Genomic DNA, 19,001 nt, shown 5'->3' with positions numbered 1-19,001 from the left:
CTCACAGCCCAGAAAGCCAAATGTATCCTGAGCTGCATCAAAAGCAGTGTGGACAGCAGGTCAAGGGAGAAGATTCTGTCCCTCTCCTCTGCTCTAGTGAGACCCCACCTGGAGTACTGTGGCCTGGTCTGGAGTCCTGAGCACAGGAAGGACATGGACCTGCTGGAGAGAATCCAGAGGAGGGCCATGAGATGATCAGAGGCCCGGAGCACCTCTCCTGTGAAGACAGGCTGAGAGAGTTGGGGTTGTTCAGCCTGGAGGAGGCTCCAAGGAGACCTCACTTCAGCCTTCCAGTACCTAAAGGGGGCTACAGGAAGGCTAGAGAGGAACATTTTACATGGGCTAGTAGTAATAGGATAAGGGTGAATGGCTTTAAGCTGAAAGAGGGTAGGTTTAGATTAGATGTTAGGAAGAAACTACTGTGAGGGTGGTCAGGCACTGAAACAGGTTGCCCAGAGAAGTTGTGGGCTCCCCATCCCTGGAAGTATTCACGGCCAGGCTGGATGGTGCTTGAGCAACATGGTCTAGTGGAAGGCTCTCTGCCCATGGTAGGGAGGTTGGAACTAGATGATCTTTAAGGTCTCTTCCAATGCAAACAATTCTATAATTCTATGCTGAGCACTCCAAATGTAGTTGAAATAAATGGCAGCTGATGATCAAATATCTGTAATCCAACTGGATTGTCTTGTAGGCATGTCAAGTTAAATTTAGTCTAGATGTCTCTGGGTCTCGGTTTCCCATTTGTAAAATCAAGTCATGCCTCTGCTTCACAAAGATTTTGTAAAAATAAATTCCTTCATGTGTATTACAGTGTTTCATGTTGTAGAACCAAGCACAGCAGAGGAATCTGTAAAGAACTAAATTATTCCTCATATACAAGATGGTTTGGATAACATTTAGTAAGTAAAACATGAAATTACTCTTTGAGCAGGGAGATTAAAATGAAATAGCCTTATCTTGTCTTATGAGAAGCCCTGCTGAAAATGATTATGACGAAATCACAATACTTACCTGTCAAAGTAAAAATAAGAGTTGCACACATGACATTGATCTGTCCTAAAAGCTGTTTCACTTAAACTTGCCAATTTTCCTTGACTGTATTTGAATGAAGAATTTATTTTAAAATTTTATTTAGAGGGTCATGCAATTCAAGTTTCCATTTTTTTGCAGAAGTATGGATATTTCATTGTTTTAATGCTTCATTGAAATCGGCTGTTGCTGGGTGAAGAAATACAAATGTGAAACTAGTTGAAATTTCATTGAAAAGCAAAATACTTGTAATACAAATGAAGCTTTTTAAAATGTCAATCTTATTAGTGTATATGAAGGGTTAGAGAGTAATTTATGGTGTGCTTGAAGACAAGAATTTCTATCCATCTCTTATGTATCTGATTGACATTTGATTGACAGTAGCTTAAAAGGCTGGTTAATATGGAATGGACAAAAAAGTCTTTTTAAAAAAGTTTAAAAAGTCAGTGCTGGCCAGATGGACTATAAGTCAGGCATCTAATGCATACTTTTAAGGCTAAATGGTTTGTCAGTCAAACCCTTTCTATGGCAAACAAGGACAATGGGAATTCTTTCCCTTGTATCTCTTAGGAAATACAACTTATTCTCTTTGCCTTTATTTACACTATCTACTTCTCAAACTGGAGAATATTTCTGAGGCATTTGGGGAATGCTGAAGATTTTCATTCAAACAAATAAAAGAACTTATTCATACCTAATAATGCAAGGAGCAGAACTTCTGATTTTTCTGAGTGCAGTATTCCTAGAGATTTCTTGTGTCTTACAAATCCCACTTGAATTTTCATTAGCACCAGTTGGAGTTTGTGCACAAATTTGGCAAAAATTAAGTCAAACTTATGGCTTGATTTAATATAGGCTTTAGCTTATACAAGGTGGATGACCTCTTCATATTTGAGTATTTTAATTAATGCAGCTTCTCTGAACAAAAAGACTGTGATATTGAATAAGCTGTGAATAGCCCCTAAAATATCACAGAAATGTGCCGTCTTTCCAGTGTTATTCATATGGCATGTCTGTATGCTGTCCCACGCTCTGAGGAACACAAAATTCAGCTCATTTATTTTCTCATATAAATGTAAACATTTCATTAAAATTACTCTGAAGAAAATAAATCCCTCTTTGCCTCTTTTTATTCTCCATTATTAAGCCTATACTATCAGTTTGTAGGAGCCAGTTTGCTTTCCCATTAGCTTAGTGACCAGCAGTTTGCTATTTTGTCTCCTTTTTTCACTGTGTGTATCATAGATCTTCCTGTTTTCTCATTCAATGAGGTGTTCAGCTTGCGATTGTAGCTGGTGTGTAAGATTTTATTTGGATCCTCTTCTAGTAATAAATGTTTTGATTTTGCCTCTCCAGGACAAAGTCAGTTTCCACTGAGAGATGACTAATCCCAGAAAACTGCCCTTTACCATTTCATTCCATATTGTTCCAAATATTGAATAATATCTTTCTTTTATACTGCTCTTGTAAAAGGAACCAATTAAGGCCTCATGTTTCTGCAGTGTATTCATCAATCACTTCCATCATCCTGTTTGAACGGTAGTTAGGATTAATCATAATCTGACCATAAAACTCCATATATGCGTTCATAGTCTACTGGGAAACAATTATCAAAATTTAAAAAATCTGTATGTAAAGTGTGGGTGACTAGAGAAAAACTCAGAAAAGAGAACTCAGTAATATATGGATGAAGACCTAATGACATATTCAGAATTTGAAAATTACTTTTGTTCGGTGTCCAGTAACACTTAATAAACATAACAATTAAGAAGTGGTAAAAATCTGCTCCTAAAATGATTTTGGCTTCAAATGATTTTTTGCTTTTTTCTTCCCAAAAGAGCTGACTCCAAATGAGTGATTCCCTGTGTGGAATACTACATTAGTCATATTTAAGTTTTGGTGAGGTGAATTCCACCATCACTGCTGTTTGTTTTAAAAATTATGTTAATGAGTAATGTCTGGTGCTATCAAATTCCTTGTGTTCACTTTTCTTTCCCTTTCAGAGGTGGTCTCAGTATAACAAGAAAAATTTATTCTGTTGTATTGAACTGACTTTAGTCCTAATTCAGATGGCCATAAAATATTCTCTTAAGACCTCGTGTGTAAAAGTGCTGTTTGAATAAGAATGCATTTCTGAAATAGGAAGATGGCATGTTGTAATAGGATTATTTAATCCTTAAATACCGTACTGAACATTTTCTGAAGTACGCAATTCCAGATACTTTTTTTTTTCTGCAACTGGATCATCTTTAAGGTCCCTTCCAACCCAAGCCATTCCTGTGAATGTTTTTTTAATAACTTCATTAATATATTCCCTATTAATTCAATTAAATCAGTTCCCTCTGTTCTTCACATTAGATTTAAAACATTCTTTTAATTAAACCAACTAGTGTATTTCATTGCATTTTTTTATTTGGTCCTAGTTAAAATAACAGGCCAAAATCAATTTTTAAAGTGTTGTTTTATACCAGTTTGAGCTATTGGTTCATGGTTTAGTTTTCTCTTATGTGTTTATTTAAAGACACTGAATAATGTATGTTGCACTGTTACAGGATAAAAGGTATTTTAGACAAAAGATACTGTGCAAACTCTACAGCTATAAATCAGATCACATGTGATTTGAAATCTATTTAAAGCAGGCAAATATTTCAGAGACCATTCATGGTGGCATGTGCCACTGTATATTGTACAGAACTCAGCTTATGTAATTAGTAATAAAGCACATGCAGAGAAAAAAGCAGCAGCAGCGTACTTTCCCACATCATAGAGAATAAGTTGTCTTCATAAAGCTGCTGAAGTTTCAAGGAAAGGTTGTATGAGTTATGCACATTCTCACCAGCAGTAAGTGTAGTAGGTGCAACACCTCATAAACAGGCCTGCCTGGTGTTCATGAGACACTGAGAGGAATATAGTTCTTAAATTGTTAGCGACTGCTGTGCTTTGCATTCCCTGCTTCCTTCATTACAGCTTGGCAAACTCATTCCCTTTGCTGTACCTGAGTCCTCTGTGTAGATTTGGGTTTCTGCTGGTGGTTCCACATTCTGCATGCTTTCCTCAAAGTGGAGCAATGTGCTTTCCCATAAATGCTAAAGGTTATGGGTCAGCCTCCTACAGGCTCTGTGTTCCTGAGAAACGGGCTCTTTCTGTTGGTGATAAATCATGTTTTGATGTCTTTGTTCCGAAACGTTCTTCATGTTGTAATATTGAGTTGAAATGTACTCCCATAAGAGTTAGCTTTTCATACTGGGCTGGAAAATCTTCATCTTCATGTAGCAATTTGTTTTATTATAACCAATGGCTTTTAATTGTACCTCCCATAATGAAGAGCTGACTTAATACTCTGTGCTAATCTTGTTATGACTTTAAAAAGGTAAGTAATTTCTCTAACAATTCCTAACAGTAAAGTGTTAAAGGGTTTCTCAGTTCTCTTTTTTCATTTTTTTCACATTAATTTTTCACTTGTAGCATGAAATTTTATTTGTGTCTTTTTCTATTTTACTTGTAAAAAAATTTTTTGTGGACAGATTTTTATTTGCAGCAAAACATATCACATAAATTTAAATGAATCCAATTTAGTATAGTCATTGACTTCGTTTTTCAGATCGATCATGACTGATAGATAGAAGCTGTCAGCAGAACTCTTTGTTTTACCATTCCCTTAATTTATTTTTGAGTACTTTATTTCACATTCTGTTTATTACTTCAGCCTATGGGAGAAAGCTTACTCTGCATTCCGCATGATGAAGTTTTATCTTCAAGAACATAAATCCAGTTTTCTTAAAAAACAGAGTAATGTGAACTGAATGCTTTGGGTTTGATTACATTCTGTCTGAACTACGCAGGAAAATGGTACTGGCTGGTAGCCCAGTGTATCTTCTGCCAAGATAGATTGTGAGCAAAGAGACTGTAGAGTGGACAAACAATAAATCTATACTTTCCCTGTGAAAGGAAAGACAGACATAGGTTGTTATTTCTGTAACTGCCTGTGAATGAGAAGAATTATAGTAAATACTACTACTGATAACTCTCCCTAGTTAGTCATGGTACTATATGTAATATAATATGGATTATTCACTTAACAGTAGCTGTGAAAAGAATACAGATTTTTTGTAAATGTCACAAATAGCAAAGTAGTAAAACATACAAATAATGAATATGATAAAAGGCACTTATTAAAGCACATAACCCCATTTATACAAAGCTCCATTGCTGCTAAAACTGTATGTGTTAGGAAACTGGTGGGTTTTATTCAAAATCATTTTACTGGAGTTTTGATTAAAAATAACATTTAGGATAAGAATGTGCAACTCATATTAAACAGAAGTATTATGTAATGACCAATTTTGATGTCAGTTATGTTAAAACATGGTTTGTATTCTGCAGCTGTGAGCATAGGTTGGGAAACGATCAAGTCTAGCTGATCAAGCCTTTTATTTTATTATCATGGATTCCTCTTCCACAGCTGCTTTTAAAATTTGTGGGAAGCAAATTATTTCTCATACTGCATATGTTGCCCATCAGGTGAGTGATAATGTGGAAACTGTAGGCTGGGTGTAAGAAATCAAAAAGTAAATATAAAGTCCTCTGTGTGCACAGAATTAAAAAAATGACCTGTAAGAGGCTGTATGTGAAGCCAGCTGTCTTTTGTTGCCATTGTCATTTGGACATTGTAGAGCAAAACTTTGTCAACACGTTTTTTATATTAGAAGATTTGATCTGCAAATCTCAGCTGCTCTGTTCATTATAAATCTCTTGTTTTTGTCCATACACTAGCTCCACTATAGGTTGGAAGGGCTTAAAGATGAACTCAGGAGGAATAGAGGCTACAACTCGAGAGTAACTATTACTGCTCAAAGGAGCTGTTTTCCATTCGCAAACATTGCTTTGCGCTATGGGTTTGGGCTCCTTCTGTTCCTCCACTTTGTTGAAGACTCTCTCTTGACTTCCATTTTACTTCTTTAGCACTGTCTTTGTCTGCTAACATTTTTCCTCCTTCTCTAGTAGCTTTTATCTGTGTCCTTTGGATCACATATTTTACTTAGTTTGTTTTAGTAGATTGTTTCAAATGTTTGTGTTTTGTATTTTTTGGTTTTTTTGCCTTTTTCTTTAGGACTGTGTTATCTCACTGAGTTTCATTCCACAGTTTGCTGAATCGCTTGGTTATTTTGCAGCAGGCCCCTTCCTCATTTTCTCTTTTCATATGTTTTTCAATGAGAAATAAGAGAGCCTCTTCCATTTTAAACAGTAGTCTTACACACATAGACCCATGTCTCCTTTTGCACACACCATCTTCTGCCTTGCCACGTCCATCCTGCTTCTCTATTTCTCTCTCTCCCTCTCTCTCTTAATCTGTGCTTCTCTTTTTTTTGTGCTTTCTTTCCTACCATTATACCATCTTTTTGGTCCAGAATTGTTCTTTGGTAAATTATAGGTAAATATTTACTTCTTCCAGAGAGAGTTCACATTATGCCTTTAAAATCTGGTAAAACAACTCTGGGCCAAATTTGGACATCATTAATATTTTGTTTGCAGTTTTCTTGTATAGTATTTTTGGTGGGAAGAGGGGAGGGCTTGGTTTTTTTCTGTTTGTTTTTGTTAAACAAGAGTTTTTTTCAGGGAAGGACACCATAACCCACTCTAAGTTGCAACATTACTTTCCATAAGTTATTCCATTACAATAAGTAGACTGTGTTGCGCTGTAGAATCCAATTTTTTTATGTGAATATACATTTGGGGCAAGCTGCTGTGGAACAGAAGAAAGAGGTTTAGAAGCTGGGGCACAGTTGGTTTCAACCTTTCATGGCTGTTCCTTTCTGAAGACAGCTTTTAGGGGGTTAAGCGTGTACCATTCTTCATCAGTTGTTAGATCATACATATTCACTTTCTAGGCAATTTTTCTGTAAGTGCAAATTCCAAGTGAGGTCTGAAAGATAATCTGGATTCACTCCTTTGCTCTTTCAGCAGAGACAAATGTTCTGCTGGGAAATTACACCCTCAGCATCACCTGTGCTATTCCACTTCTTTCACCACATGTACACGGTTTTACTTTATTAATACTCTCACTGAAATTTAAAATACCTTTGTCAGTAAAGTAAAAAAGAGAAGGATTCCATTCTTACTATCTCAGAGGTTTGTTTTCTTGTCAAGTTTACTTTAGCTGGGGTTTTGTCCATGCAAAATGTTTATTATTCAAGTGCTGCCAGTTCAGTCAGCTGGCCTGCCAGTAGTTCATCGAAAATCTTGCAGCTTCAGAGTTATTATACGTTGTGCTATCCTTCCCAACCTGAGAAGAATTAACAAGAGCTGATGCCTCAGTATAGATAAAATTTATACTGTCTTGTGTTTGCAGTGCTGATACTCTTCAAAAAAACAATTCTTTTTTAAATCTTCCTGGTAAACAGATGGAACTTTAAATGTCCAGTTTTACTACAGTATTAGACCAATATGAATTGTCGATTTTCCCTGAAATCAGACTATCTGGAATAGCACAGTGGCAGCTAATCATCAAGGAATTTATTGAGAAACCATTTGCCATTCTCACACAGTTACTTTTTTAAACTAGAATTGCACTGTAAAATTTATACTGAACATAGCATTTCTTTTAACCAAACAGGAACAGCTGAGTAAATTTATCTGGCTCCAGCCAGGAGCTGTTTATACAATTGTGAGTTGCTTATCCAATTGTGAAGAATTCTTATTAAACATTTTCAGAATCAACACAATTGAAATTGAATATTGAATACTTTAAACTCTTTCTATAGTACCTGAATATATCAACAATAGAATGTTAAATCAAGTCATGATAATATATGTTAGCTATGTTAGTGTTCTGTCTAATCATAGGACCTAGATTCAGAGCTACTGTAATTACAACTGTATAAGAAAATGTGGATTTTTTGTTGAAAACTGGAGCTTAACATATGACTTCAAACACTCTGTTCTTTGATTTTTCCCTATTACTGTCCTGAGGCCATGTTGTTTCTTATGAGAAGGGTATGGAATCAAATTGCTTGTATCAGATTCTGACCATCAGTTACTACTGTTCTGCATAAATATACTTATCTCATGCAAAATATGTAAGAATGTTGCTGAAAATATGTATAGCCTCTGTCTTAGATCCCAGGAGCTTGCCCATTTTATCTCTATATTTTGCATTCTTGTTAACTTCTGTAGCTCATAGAATCCGTGCTCTCTCTGCAGGTCCAGTCTAGGTGCAGCAGCAAGGAGAACATCCTCAGAGCAAGTACGTACTGAAACTTCATAGCTCCATTGAGAAACTAAGACTGCTCAGGAGACAGCAAATGATAATCAGATCAGAAGTATATGGTTGGGACATAAGTGGGTTTGCAGATGAAATTTAATAACTTAAGACAGTGAAATTCAGTCCAAAGATAAAAGTGTAAACAGCTCCCATTGTTCATGTATTGATGGAGAGACATCTTTTAATTTATTCTTCCAAGTTGTTTTTCTAATGACATGGAGGTCTGTGTTGTTTGTGGTGATGTATTGTTGTAAATGATCATGTGTGTCCAGGTTTTATGGACAAGAATCAATACTTAAAGACAAGGAAAATGGAAGTTCTCAGATTGACTATAATGATTTTTATTTTCATGAGCATTAATTTGAATGTTGGATTACATAAAACCAAACAAAAAAATGCAAAGATTAAGAATTCAGATTTATCCAAATGAGGTGTTCTTTAATTTGCACAATTCTTTTCCTTTGTTTTATGGGAATTATTCTAGTGTAAAATTTGATCCACCATATACGTGTGTGTGTGTGTGTGTGTGTGTGTGTGTGTGTGTGTGTGTGTGTGTATACATATATGTGTAATGACAGCAATAGGAAGTTGTTTTGGTGATAAAAGAGAAGGATGTCAGGAAATTTTTTACCTTATGCAACCAATTGACTTAGCCGCTTCTAAGCTAGAGGATTATTTTGTCATACAAAATGCAACTTGCTGTAAGTAGTTATTTTTAGAGCCATCTGACATTTCACATTAGTGAAAGATAACTTGGGAAAGTATGAGGAGTTGTTTAATGTCACTTACTTGTAAGTAAAAAGTACCATTTAGTAATTTTAGAATTTAAAAAATCATTATTTGTTTGTCTCTTGGATCTGTTTAAATGTGTGATAGGAAGAAATAGGGAGAGAGAAGGGTTAGTAGTTACACCTGCATCTTTCTTCCTTTCTTCATTAAGGTTATTCATGCTAACATTAAACCTAGAGATGCTTTATTGTCTTGGCCTCTCTTGCAGTAATAATGGGGCTTACTTTTGGTGTTGGAACAAAGGTGTCAGAGATTAGGAAATTTTATCTATGTTGAAGAAGACAGATTTATCGGAGATTTCTCTGAGATTTCTCAGATTTCAACAAAACCTTTGGCTTAAACAAATGACAGTATATTAGGGACAGACTTGCGAATCTGAAGGTAGTACTCTGGGTACCATTCAAAGCATTCAAAAACCTCTGAATTCATTCACTTTTTAAGGGTTAAAGAAGTAAAATAATAGTCTGTGAAGTAGCTTACAGTGAATTTTAGGTAGCACTAAAACACAAAAGCATCTAATGGCTGCAGCATCAAGGTTGTTCGCTGCCACACATATTTTTTCCTAGCATCTTCCTTCATTTTTCCCAACTTACAAGAAAGCGTTAGGAAAATGTGTGGAATCTGCTGGACCTGCAGGATTTACAGTGCTGCTAAGCAGGGTTTCTTTTTCTATACAGAGAAGGGTATGGGAAGTTTGACTATATATGACAAATACTTCCCTTTCCTTTTCCTTTTTAATGAGGTTGTTAACAAAATACAGGAAGAATAGTTGGAAATACAAGTTTGCTAGGAAGATCCTTGTTGTTAGAACCAGGAGTGCAGTTTTTTCCATTAGTTACACTTTTATCTTACAATAGTTAAATTTGGATCACTTCTCCCTAGTTTGCGAATGAAAAAGTGAGGTGTAAGAGTGTGTAAAGTCTTAATATAGTTAGAATATACCTCATTGGCTGTTTCTGTCTTCCACAGAATGCCATCTGCAATCTTAAAGATAGGAATTTAGTCAACTAAAAATTATTTGTGATTGACAGATTCACAGGGCGTGGGCTTATGGTCATGTGTCTTCCAAATACATACAGAGATTGTTCAAATAGTTTCTTCCAGAATCTTTCTTAGGAAAATTAGGTGGGCAGTTTTCCTTGTCTCTACTTCTTCCTCTGAAAGATAGTTACTGTGTTGACAGCAAAAAGTAATCAATGAAAAATTTACCACATCAAAAGGCAAGCATGTGTTAGTGCTGAAAGAAGTAACAGATATACAGATTAATTAGGAAACCTTCTCTTCTGAAGGAAGAAGTTATATTGTGTGATTGTTTTACTATTTTTTAGTTATTTTTTATTAGAAGACTACACTCAAAGCAATAATCTACTTTTTTCCAGAATTTGAAGGCATGTGCAGCAGCAAATGGGATATTTAGGTAGCTACTGCAAAGCAAAATCATGTCATTAACAATTAATTCCTATTATTTGTTAATGCTTTCTTATTACAATTTATGTTGCTTTAGGAATATCATTACATATTAAATATAAAACATCATCCACTTTGGCTCTCAAAAATACCTTCTTATTCTAGGTAAATCCTTTCAAGATATTCTGCAACTGTAATTGTCTTAATCTTTTGGTTTGTATGTGTTACTCCAGTTTATGTAATCATGCAATAGTTCTCTTCTTGCTTATCTTCACTTCCAAAATCCTTCAAAGCTTGTTGTCTCCTTGTTTACTCTCTCAGTAAGTATCATGAAATCAAACATGCCGCTGGCTTCATTTTCAAACAACTTTTGTGATATTTTCTCCCTGCCTGTCCCTCATAGTTGGGAAAAGTAAGCTTCCATTAAGTTGTCCTGCTGCCTTCATTCAAATTATACATTTAAACAACACTTTGCTATGGTGACTACAAAATCATGACAATAGGTAGGATGCCTGCTAGCTGGAAACACTGTCTACTTGCTGACTGCCCAATGATTTCACTGTGCTCTCTCTATCCTCCTTTCAAACCTTTTGACTCCCATCTCACTCTTGGATTACAGAGTGGCACAATGTCCATTCTTATGTTTTATCTGTGCATGGCACAGAGCATATTGAGATGTATTTGTGGAGAACAGAATGGAGTGAATCATCCTGAGTTCATAGTTCATAGAACTGAATTAGCCTCAGATTATCATCCTCAATGTAAAATACTGAATCATCTTGAAGGGTTTCTGGTTTGAATTTGTGCTCATCAAGACTTCTGGTATGTTTTTCATAATAAATAAGGATATACACTTCTGTGAACTTTTTCAACTGTAAATTGCAGTTCGTTTTAAATCTCTGTTGATTCTACTTGAATACAGTGCTTTCCCAGTGTCTGACATGAATGCTCAATGATGATAACTAACTAATTTAATTTACTCCGAAGTGCCAGATTAGTTTCAGTAAAGTGGTTTAAATTAACATCACTATGTGAATCTGCACATTGTAGCATACATAAACTTGGTTCTTTCTCATTGCAGGTCACAGTGCTGTTGACATTACCAAGGTAGCAAGAAGACACCGCATGTCTCCATTCCCATTGACATCTATGGACAAGGCCTTCATCACAGTTCTGGAGATGACCCCAGTGCTTGGAACAGAAATCATCAATTACAGAGGTATTTTAAGTTGGATATTTTGTGAGGATTAGGGTGATTATTTCCATATTTGACAACTTTCTCTTTTACTAACTTTGTGAGGTATATGAAACAGTACTTTCTCCAGGAGAAGCTGCTTTAGAAAATGCCAATAATATAGGAAATCTCCTTTCAAAGTAAGGAGAATGTCAACTGACCTCAGTGCTCCTCCCTGAAGGAGTCTGTAATGGAACTCTAATAAAATGTGTAAATGAATTTTCTTCTGGTTTGTGTTATATGCAGCAAACATATTATACTCAACCATAATTTGCCTCAGTGGTTAAGACTGGACTTTTTTACATGCCAAGTAGCTCCAAGTTGTACGGTGATTGGCTTACTCTGTTCTTTTACTATGGGAGATTCTCACTAAGTCCCTTTCCAATCTGAAATTAATGATCAAGGGAAAGTGATTATTGATTCCAGGTCACTTTTTTCCATGTCTATATCTTTAACAGTTCGTCTCAGTCTGTTTTTCCAGTTTCTACTTAGCCTACTACACATTTCAGAATTTTCCCCTTCTTCTCATAAACATGACAATTCCTTTTCTGTTCTACCACTACATTTGATCATTTTCTTACTTCCTTTTAATGTTTGATTTATCAAAACTTTGTAATTAAAGGGTAACTGGTTTTGATTTATACAGTCTTTATAATAAACAAAGACACCAAACAGCAGGCAAAATATCAGACTTTGTGACTGTGCCTGTACTCATAAGTAAGTAGGGATAGGTGAAGCCATTTTCTGGCCTTAAAAGGAATTAGCAGGGCACGTCTCATGTTTATTCAGCTAAACTATCCTCCCTCCTGAAACAGGGTGTTCGTAATGCCTATTAGGTGATTCCCTTGCTTCTGCTATCCCTTACACCAAGCCTAGCCATTATCTGGGAGAATGTTCTTGGCACAAAACCATGACTGGAAGCATGCTGACAAGTAAACCTAAAGTAGGTAGGGGAGAGGAAACCTCCTCCAGGGATTCTTCCAGATTGTCCAAAGGTAAGGTAGTGAGCAAAGAGATAGTGGAACTATGAGCCTCAAGAGGCAAACGGTTTAGGACATTGGTGGACTGCAGATAGCAGAGAGGTCCACATGATTTCTGAATGGATTGTTCTGTCTTCTGGCTTGAAAGTTCAGTTTTCATACTCTTCACCAAATCTTTGTGCTGCCACAAACTTTCAAGATGTCTTCATATTGACATACTGATTTAGCAGACTGTATGTATTATCACACCTGTTAGCTTCAGAGATAGAGTCTGATTTCATGTTCACATAAGTGTACCAATAATGAAGATATTAACAAAGACATATTCCTTCATATTTTTGCAGTGTAGTGCAAAATTGTATCTCACAATTTATTTTTCAAGAAGTATACACTTTTTTTAGCACTGTAAGATTTTCAAGTATATCATATGAAATTTCAGGATTTAGCCTATAGGAGACATCCTTATGGACATATCTGTGTCTGTGATACTGCAAATTCAGTTCCCTTAATCTATGGATAAAAATCTCAAGATGAAAACTCATTTTCAGAAGTTCTTAAGTGATCACCATAATGTTATACAGACAAGTATATAGGATTGTTTTGTATAGGCACATATGTGTGTGTGTGTGTGTGTGTGTATGTGTGCATGTGTGCATGTGTGCACACATGTATGGTTGATGTTAATTTTGAAGAATGCAATGAGTTAAGATTGAGTTTTTCATTTAGTTATGGATTCATTTATTTTTCAGTTCATGTACCTCTAATTTTGGAAAATAATAAAAATGTAGTCCTGGAGGTCTTAAACTGTACTCAGAAAAGCACTGTTGTGCTGTGTTTGTTTTCTGTGTGTTTTTGTGTCTTGAATTAACACTGAGCTCCTCAAAACTATCTTTTAGGAGTACAATCTCTCTGTAAGAAAAGTGAAATGTATAAAGTTCTAGGATTGCAAATTGCCAAATTAATTTAACCTGATTCAGTTACATTACTAAACATAGTGTATAGCATTCATCCTTATAAATAAAGCTGCCAAATGTTATTCTGTACAAATAGTCAGTAAAGTCCTGATTTTATTCTTGATTAAGTCAAAGTGTGCTGCAGTCTCTCGAATCTATCTATTCTCTCCTAACATGAGGGGGAGGATAAGTAAAGTTATCTTTTAAACATGACTTTCACACTGGTAAATTGCTCAGTGACTCAATAGATCATTTAACCTCTTTCATATTAAAATAAAAAATGGACAGTCCTAAAACATTTTACGGAACTGCCATAAACCAAAGGCATCTGAAGCATATTTCCCATCTGCTATCATTGATATCTGGTATGAAGCCCCCAATTAGCCTTTTATTTCAACTAAATTTAGTTACCTGAGCATAGCTCTGTATACATATAAGCCTTTAGACAACATGATTATGATTATTCTTCTGAAACTAAGAAGATACATTTAAGTTTAATTGATAATAAAAGTGCAATGCAGAAGCAATCTACACTTTTTGAGCTTAAGCATAAGCTTAAACCTGAGAACAGAGCAGGTCTAGTCCAAGAGCCTAGCTGATTTTTTTGATAGCATTGACTTTTCATATCACAGTGAAGTGCTACCAGGGCAGTATTCACAAAATCCATCACCTTTAGTACAAGATCTGTCTATTTGCTGTGCCCCAGTATCAATACCCTGAGAAACCAAAGTTCTTTGCAGAACTGTACCAGTGCCATCACCGAAGCTTTAGCAAATAGCCACATTTGGAAAGTGAGTTTAATGTAGTTCTCCATTTTGTGTTAAAAGCTGTGGGCATCACAAGGGGCAGTTTGATGACATTAAAATAATTCAGAACATCTTTTTGAATTACAATTAATCAAAATAAGGTCAAACTGTATTTTTAGAATAGTTGCTTAAGTAAAAGAGGGTACAGAGGTACTTCAGATTGTCCAAGTTGCTGACTTGCTTCATTTTTAAATGCCTAAGGCTGCTTCACCAAGTAATTCTAACATTTTTCTCCCTGTAATAAAATTCATTCCCATTACTGACTGGCCATTTATTCCTTTCTTGGCATTCTGCCAAGAACATACTGTTCAACTTTGCTCTAATTGGTGTGATTTTGCATGCAGACAAGAAGCAAAAGGAAGACACAACATGCCTGCTAAAATTAGAAGCATCGCTTTTGTGTGAGATTTCATGCATCTTGGAACAAAGGGTGTTTTTACTAGGCCTTTGATAGCTGCCTTTTCTGTGCTTTATTTTAAATGTCTGTTTCTGCATTCTTTTATTCAGTGTAAGTGTACGAGCTTTTGTGAGCTTTTAATAACTTGTATATTGTGTATCACAGGCAGTGATACGCCGTAATGCACAGGTGAATTAATGTCCATCACAAAGGTGCTTTTTTAGTTGCTTTAACAGGTTTTATCAGCATTTTCATGGCAATACTTATTTCAGAAATGCAGCGTGAATATTAAATTCAGGCTGAAAGTTAATACATATGGATGTGAACACAATGATGTTATAGTTATGATAATTAATTGCTAGCTAAATCACTTTGTGTTAATACATAAAGTCTTCATTATAATAGCACCTCACTGGAGCTGAACACTTTCAAATCGAGTAGGTACACTTTTTAACAAAACCTGTCCATTTAGTGTGCAGTGTTAAGCCTTCTACCTTCCCAAGGAATCCAGAACCGCACTGATTTCCCTGTCTGTAAAATAAGAAACATACTTCATGCATGTCTCTTTTTTGGCGTGTCTCAAAGACCATAATCTCTAAAGCACGTATCCATGCAAATTCTCCTGGTAGAAATATTCATGCATCCTCTCATTCCTTCATACTTTCAGCTGGATATTGCCTTCCTGGGCACCCTAGGAACAGTGGCCTCTATTATGAGCTGAGTTTCCCTTCTTCTACTTAGACATACCAGAATCAAGCTGATCTCAGTAGTTCTGACCCATATACCCCTTTCCAATCCATCTAATCACACATGTAACGAATATGCTTTTTCATGCTTACATTGTATGAAGGGGTAAGTTACATATTTTCCATTCTGTTCCACATTACACTAAAAAAGGCTCTTGCTGGTGCCATAAAAGTACCAGCCACTTGACTGAGGGTGAAATAATTCATATCAATCTCTGCAGGGAAGCTGAGCCAAATTACAACTTATCAGTCATAGTCACTAAGTGAAGGAAAAGGGTCTGTTTGAAACAGCTATTAAAATATTTAGAACTATAACATTGTAAATTTACATAAATAATCTTGACACTTATGTTCACTCACCCTCCATTAAGCAGAAATGCTTTCAGCAATTAGGCAAAGCTAATCTATTGCAAAACTTTTTTGTCAATTTATGAAAACTTGTCCACTGTTACTGATGAGTCCTCAATTCATCACCTCTCACCTTTTGCACACAAGATTCATTTCTGAAATGTCATTTTAAAAGCTTTTAAAAAAATTTTTTATAAAAATTTGAATAAAGGAAAATACATAATTTTAAAAGGTCTCAGGAGAAAAACTTGATTTAAAGAAGCAAATACTTGTTTTTTCTGTCTGACCCTACATCAGAGCTTTTATCTAAACCTTTGGGTTTGGATACTTGGCATTCAAATCTACTGTCAGCAATTTAACCATAACCAGGAGCACAGACTTATCGAACAAATCCTTTATCAGTACTTTCAGACTCCAGTCTTTTTTCTTTTATGTAGAGGCAAAAATCAAAAGTCTGAGAGATCTGTGTGTCCCATACATACACATTTCACCTATCAGAGCACATGGCTGTTAACTTTTTTCCCCCTTTCACTAGCTGCAATGACATGGAGCATGGTCTTTTCTCTTTTCTAGATGGAATGGGCCGAGTCCTTGCTCAAGATGTATATGCAAAAGATAATCTACCGCCATTTCCAGCATCAGTAAAAGATGGCTACGCTGTCAGAGGTAAACACTCACTTTGTAGACAGTGTCTGGAAAACCACTTTATAACATGTTAGTTCACCTGTTTTGGATCCAGCAGTGGTTATTTTCCTTTAGATTTGATTCAGATCATTGCTGAAGTCACAGTTACATAGAATAAGGCTGTCTTGAAGGAAGGCCATAAAGCTGAGTTCAGATCTTTTAAGTGTATGCATATGTCCACAAGCAAATGTACATCCATGTGTGCTCACAGACATGCAACTCTGTTACTAGTGCATTTCCTGCATTTCCTTAAGAATTCAGAAGATTAATGGAACATCTGTTTCTGAATTACAGTTTTTCTTATATTCTTCTGTTGTTGATTTAATGGAGATTTTCTTACATATCTGTTACTTTCTTGAAGTGTTACAGATCCAACTTCCTATAAGTGAATATTTTATTGATTGCATTAGAGAATTTTTGAAAAAACTTACAAGAATGTTCTTTTATGGACACACCTCAAAAGAAGAACTGATTTTTACTTTAAAAATATTGCAGCTGCCATATATGACCCTGAGATTAGCTCAGTTGGTTAGAACATGGTGATAATAACACTAAGGTTGTGGGTTCAGTGTCTGTATGGGCCACTTACTTAAGAGCTGAACTCGACGATCCTTGTGGGTCCCTTCCAACTCAGAATATTCGGTGAAGTGTTCTGTGAAAATGAGTAGTGTGACTTTACTCATTGCAAGCAGTGAATATGGTTTCCCAGGAGACCTGAATTCATACTGTGCTTTGCCACGAAGTGCTACATCATTTTGAGCCAGTTGCTTCTCTGTGCATCAGTTTGTTTCTTTGTAAAGTAACACTAATGATGCTCACCTCAGATATCTATGAAGAAAATTTAAAATATACAAGATTGAACATTATAATAGTAGTGATTTAATTGTGGTAGCAGTCAAATTGTTGTAACACCGTGTTGAAATTTGTACACAATACCCAACTTCCTTCTGGGGACATTAAAATATCCTTTTTTATTGCTGGCAGCTGAAACAATGGAAAGCAACTGTCCATGAAATAGTCTGAAAACATAGGCAATGGATGTAGTCCAATAGCTTCCGCTATAAAATTTCAGGTCTACAAGATGAGTTTGCAGCTGTCTGTGGTCTATATGTGAGAGACAGGCAGACCAAAATGGGGGTGCAGATGTAGCCAGAGAAATACAGGTTATGTGACACTGAAAAAAGCTGAGGGTGAGCTCTGAGTAGAACACTGAGTGACAAGGGCCTTGGGATCAAGCAAATGCTGTCTTGCAACCTGATTGCTGCGGGGTAAGGGAAAGCACAAGTACAATCTGAGTAAACATGCAGAATGAACAGAATGATCATGAACACTGTCTTCAACAGCTTCTGTCAGAAACAACACACAAGACCATAATTTTTGCAGTGGATTCAAGTAGAGTAACACTGAAATATTTGTGTGTCCAGAGCTGAGTGAAAGGACTGGAAGAAGTGTCCTATGAGGAGCAGCTGAGGACTTTGGGTTTGTCTAGTTTGAAGAAAAGGAGGCTCAGAGGTGACCTCACAGCTTTCTACAGCTTCCTGAGGAGGGGAGTGGGAGGTGTTGATCTCTTCTCGCTGGTGTCCAGTGACAGGATGTGTGGGAATAGTTCAAAGCTGTGCCAGGGGAGCTTTAGACTTGACATTGGGAAACAGTTCTTTACCAAGAGGGTGGTCAAACACTGGAAAAGACTTTCTAGAGGGTGGGTTGATGCCCCAAGCCTGTCTGTGTTTCAAAGGCATTTTAACAATTCCCTTAATTATTTGCTTTATCTTTTGGTCAGTCCTGAATTGATCAAGCAGTTCTATTCTGGTTTTTTCTATTCTTATTGTTCTCGTTAGCTTAGGATATGAAAAAAACCGCTTGTAGGCAAAGACAATATTGAATACAATATTAACTATTGGATATTTCTTACCAAAAAATTAAGGATTAGCTTTCAGTGACATAAACCTGTCTGCCCAAAACCTTGTCCTTTTTTCAAATTATGTCAGTTGTACATCATCTACAAACTTTGTCTTCATATTATTACCAGTGGGGAAATAAAATCTAATTCAGTAGTATTTTATCAGATTTAAAAAAAATTTGCTGTTAGGGATTTCTTTCTCGTCTTTTGCTGGATCATCCAAGTACATTTTTTCAGTGAAGGTCTGACAACTGTTTTCACTAGTATTAAATGCATTATTCAAGGACAACTAGTTGAAAAGTGCTTTTCTACTTTCTTATTTTAGATTTTGTTCTAAAGCTCATAGATTAGTATGTTTGATAGGCTTTTAAAGTTATGTTAATTATTAGTCTTCAAACATGACTAAGTACCATAGATAATTATCTGCAAAGCTGCAGCCAGTGCCTGAGTACAAATGTGATAAATCA

At 35.9% G+C, this 19,001-nt stretch overlaps 1 protein-coding gene across 2 annotated transcripts in view; it reads left to right on the top strand.

Annotated features, from left to right (window-relative positions):
• The window catches only part of GPHN (gephyrin), a 287,967-nt gene that overhangs the window by 226,247 nt on the left and 42,719 nt on the right, over window positions 1-19,001 (top strand). For both annotated transcript variants that reach the window (XM_018082606.2, XM_029964123.1), the window contains 3 exons: window positions 8,230-8,272; window positions 11,568-11,705; window positions 16,524-16,616. In XM_018082606.2, the coding sequence (XP_017938095.2) occupies window positions 8,230-8,272; window positions 11,568-11,705; window positions 16,524-16,616 (274 nt within the window). The remainder of the gene's footprint in view (window positions 1-8,229; window positions 8,273-11,567; window positions 11,706-16,523; window positions 16,617-19,001) is intronic.

Source organism: Manacus vitellinus, unplaced genomic scaffold (genome assembly GCF_001715985.3).
Source record: "Manacus vitellinus isolate BGI_N305 unplaced genomic scaffold, ASM171598v3 scaffold_6_pilon, whole genome shotgun sequence".
Classification (NCBI taxonomy): Eukaryota; Metazoa; Chordata; class Aves; order Passeriformes; family Pipridae; genus Manacus; species Manacus vitellinus.
The sequence above is the reverse complement of the archived record's forward strand: the minus strand, read 5'-3'. Positions and strand labels throughout refer to the sequence as shown.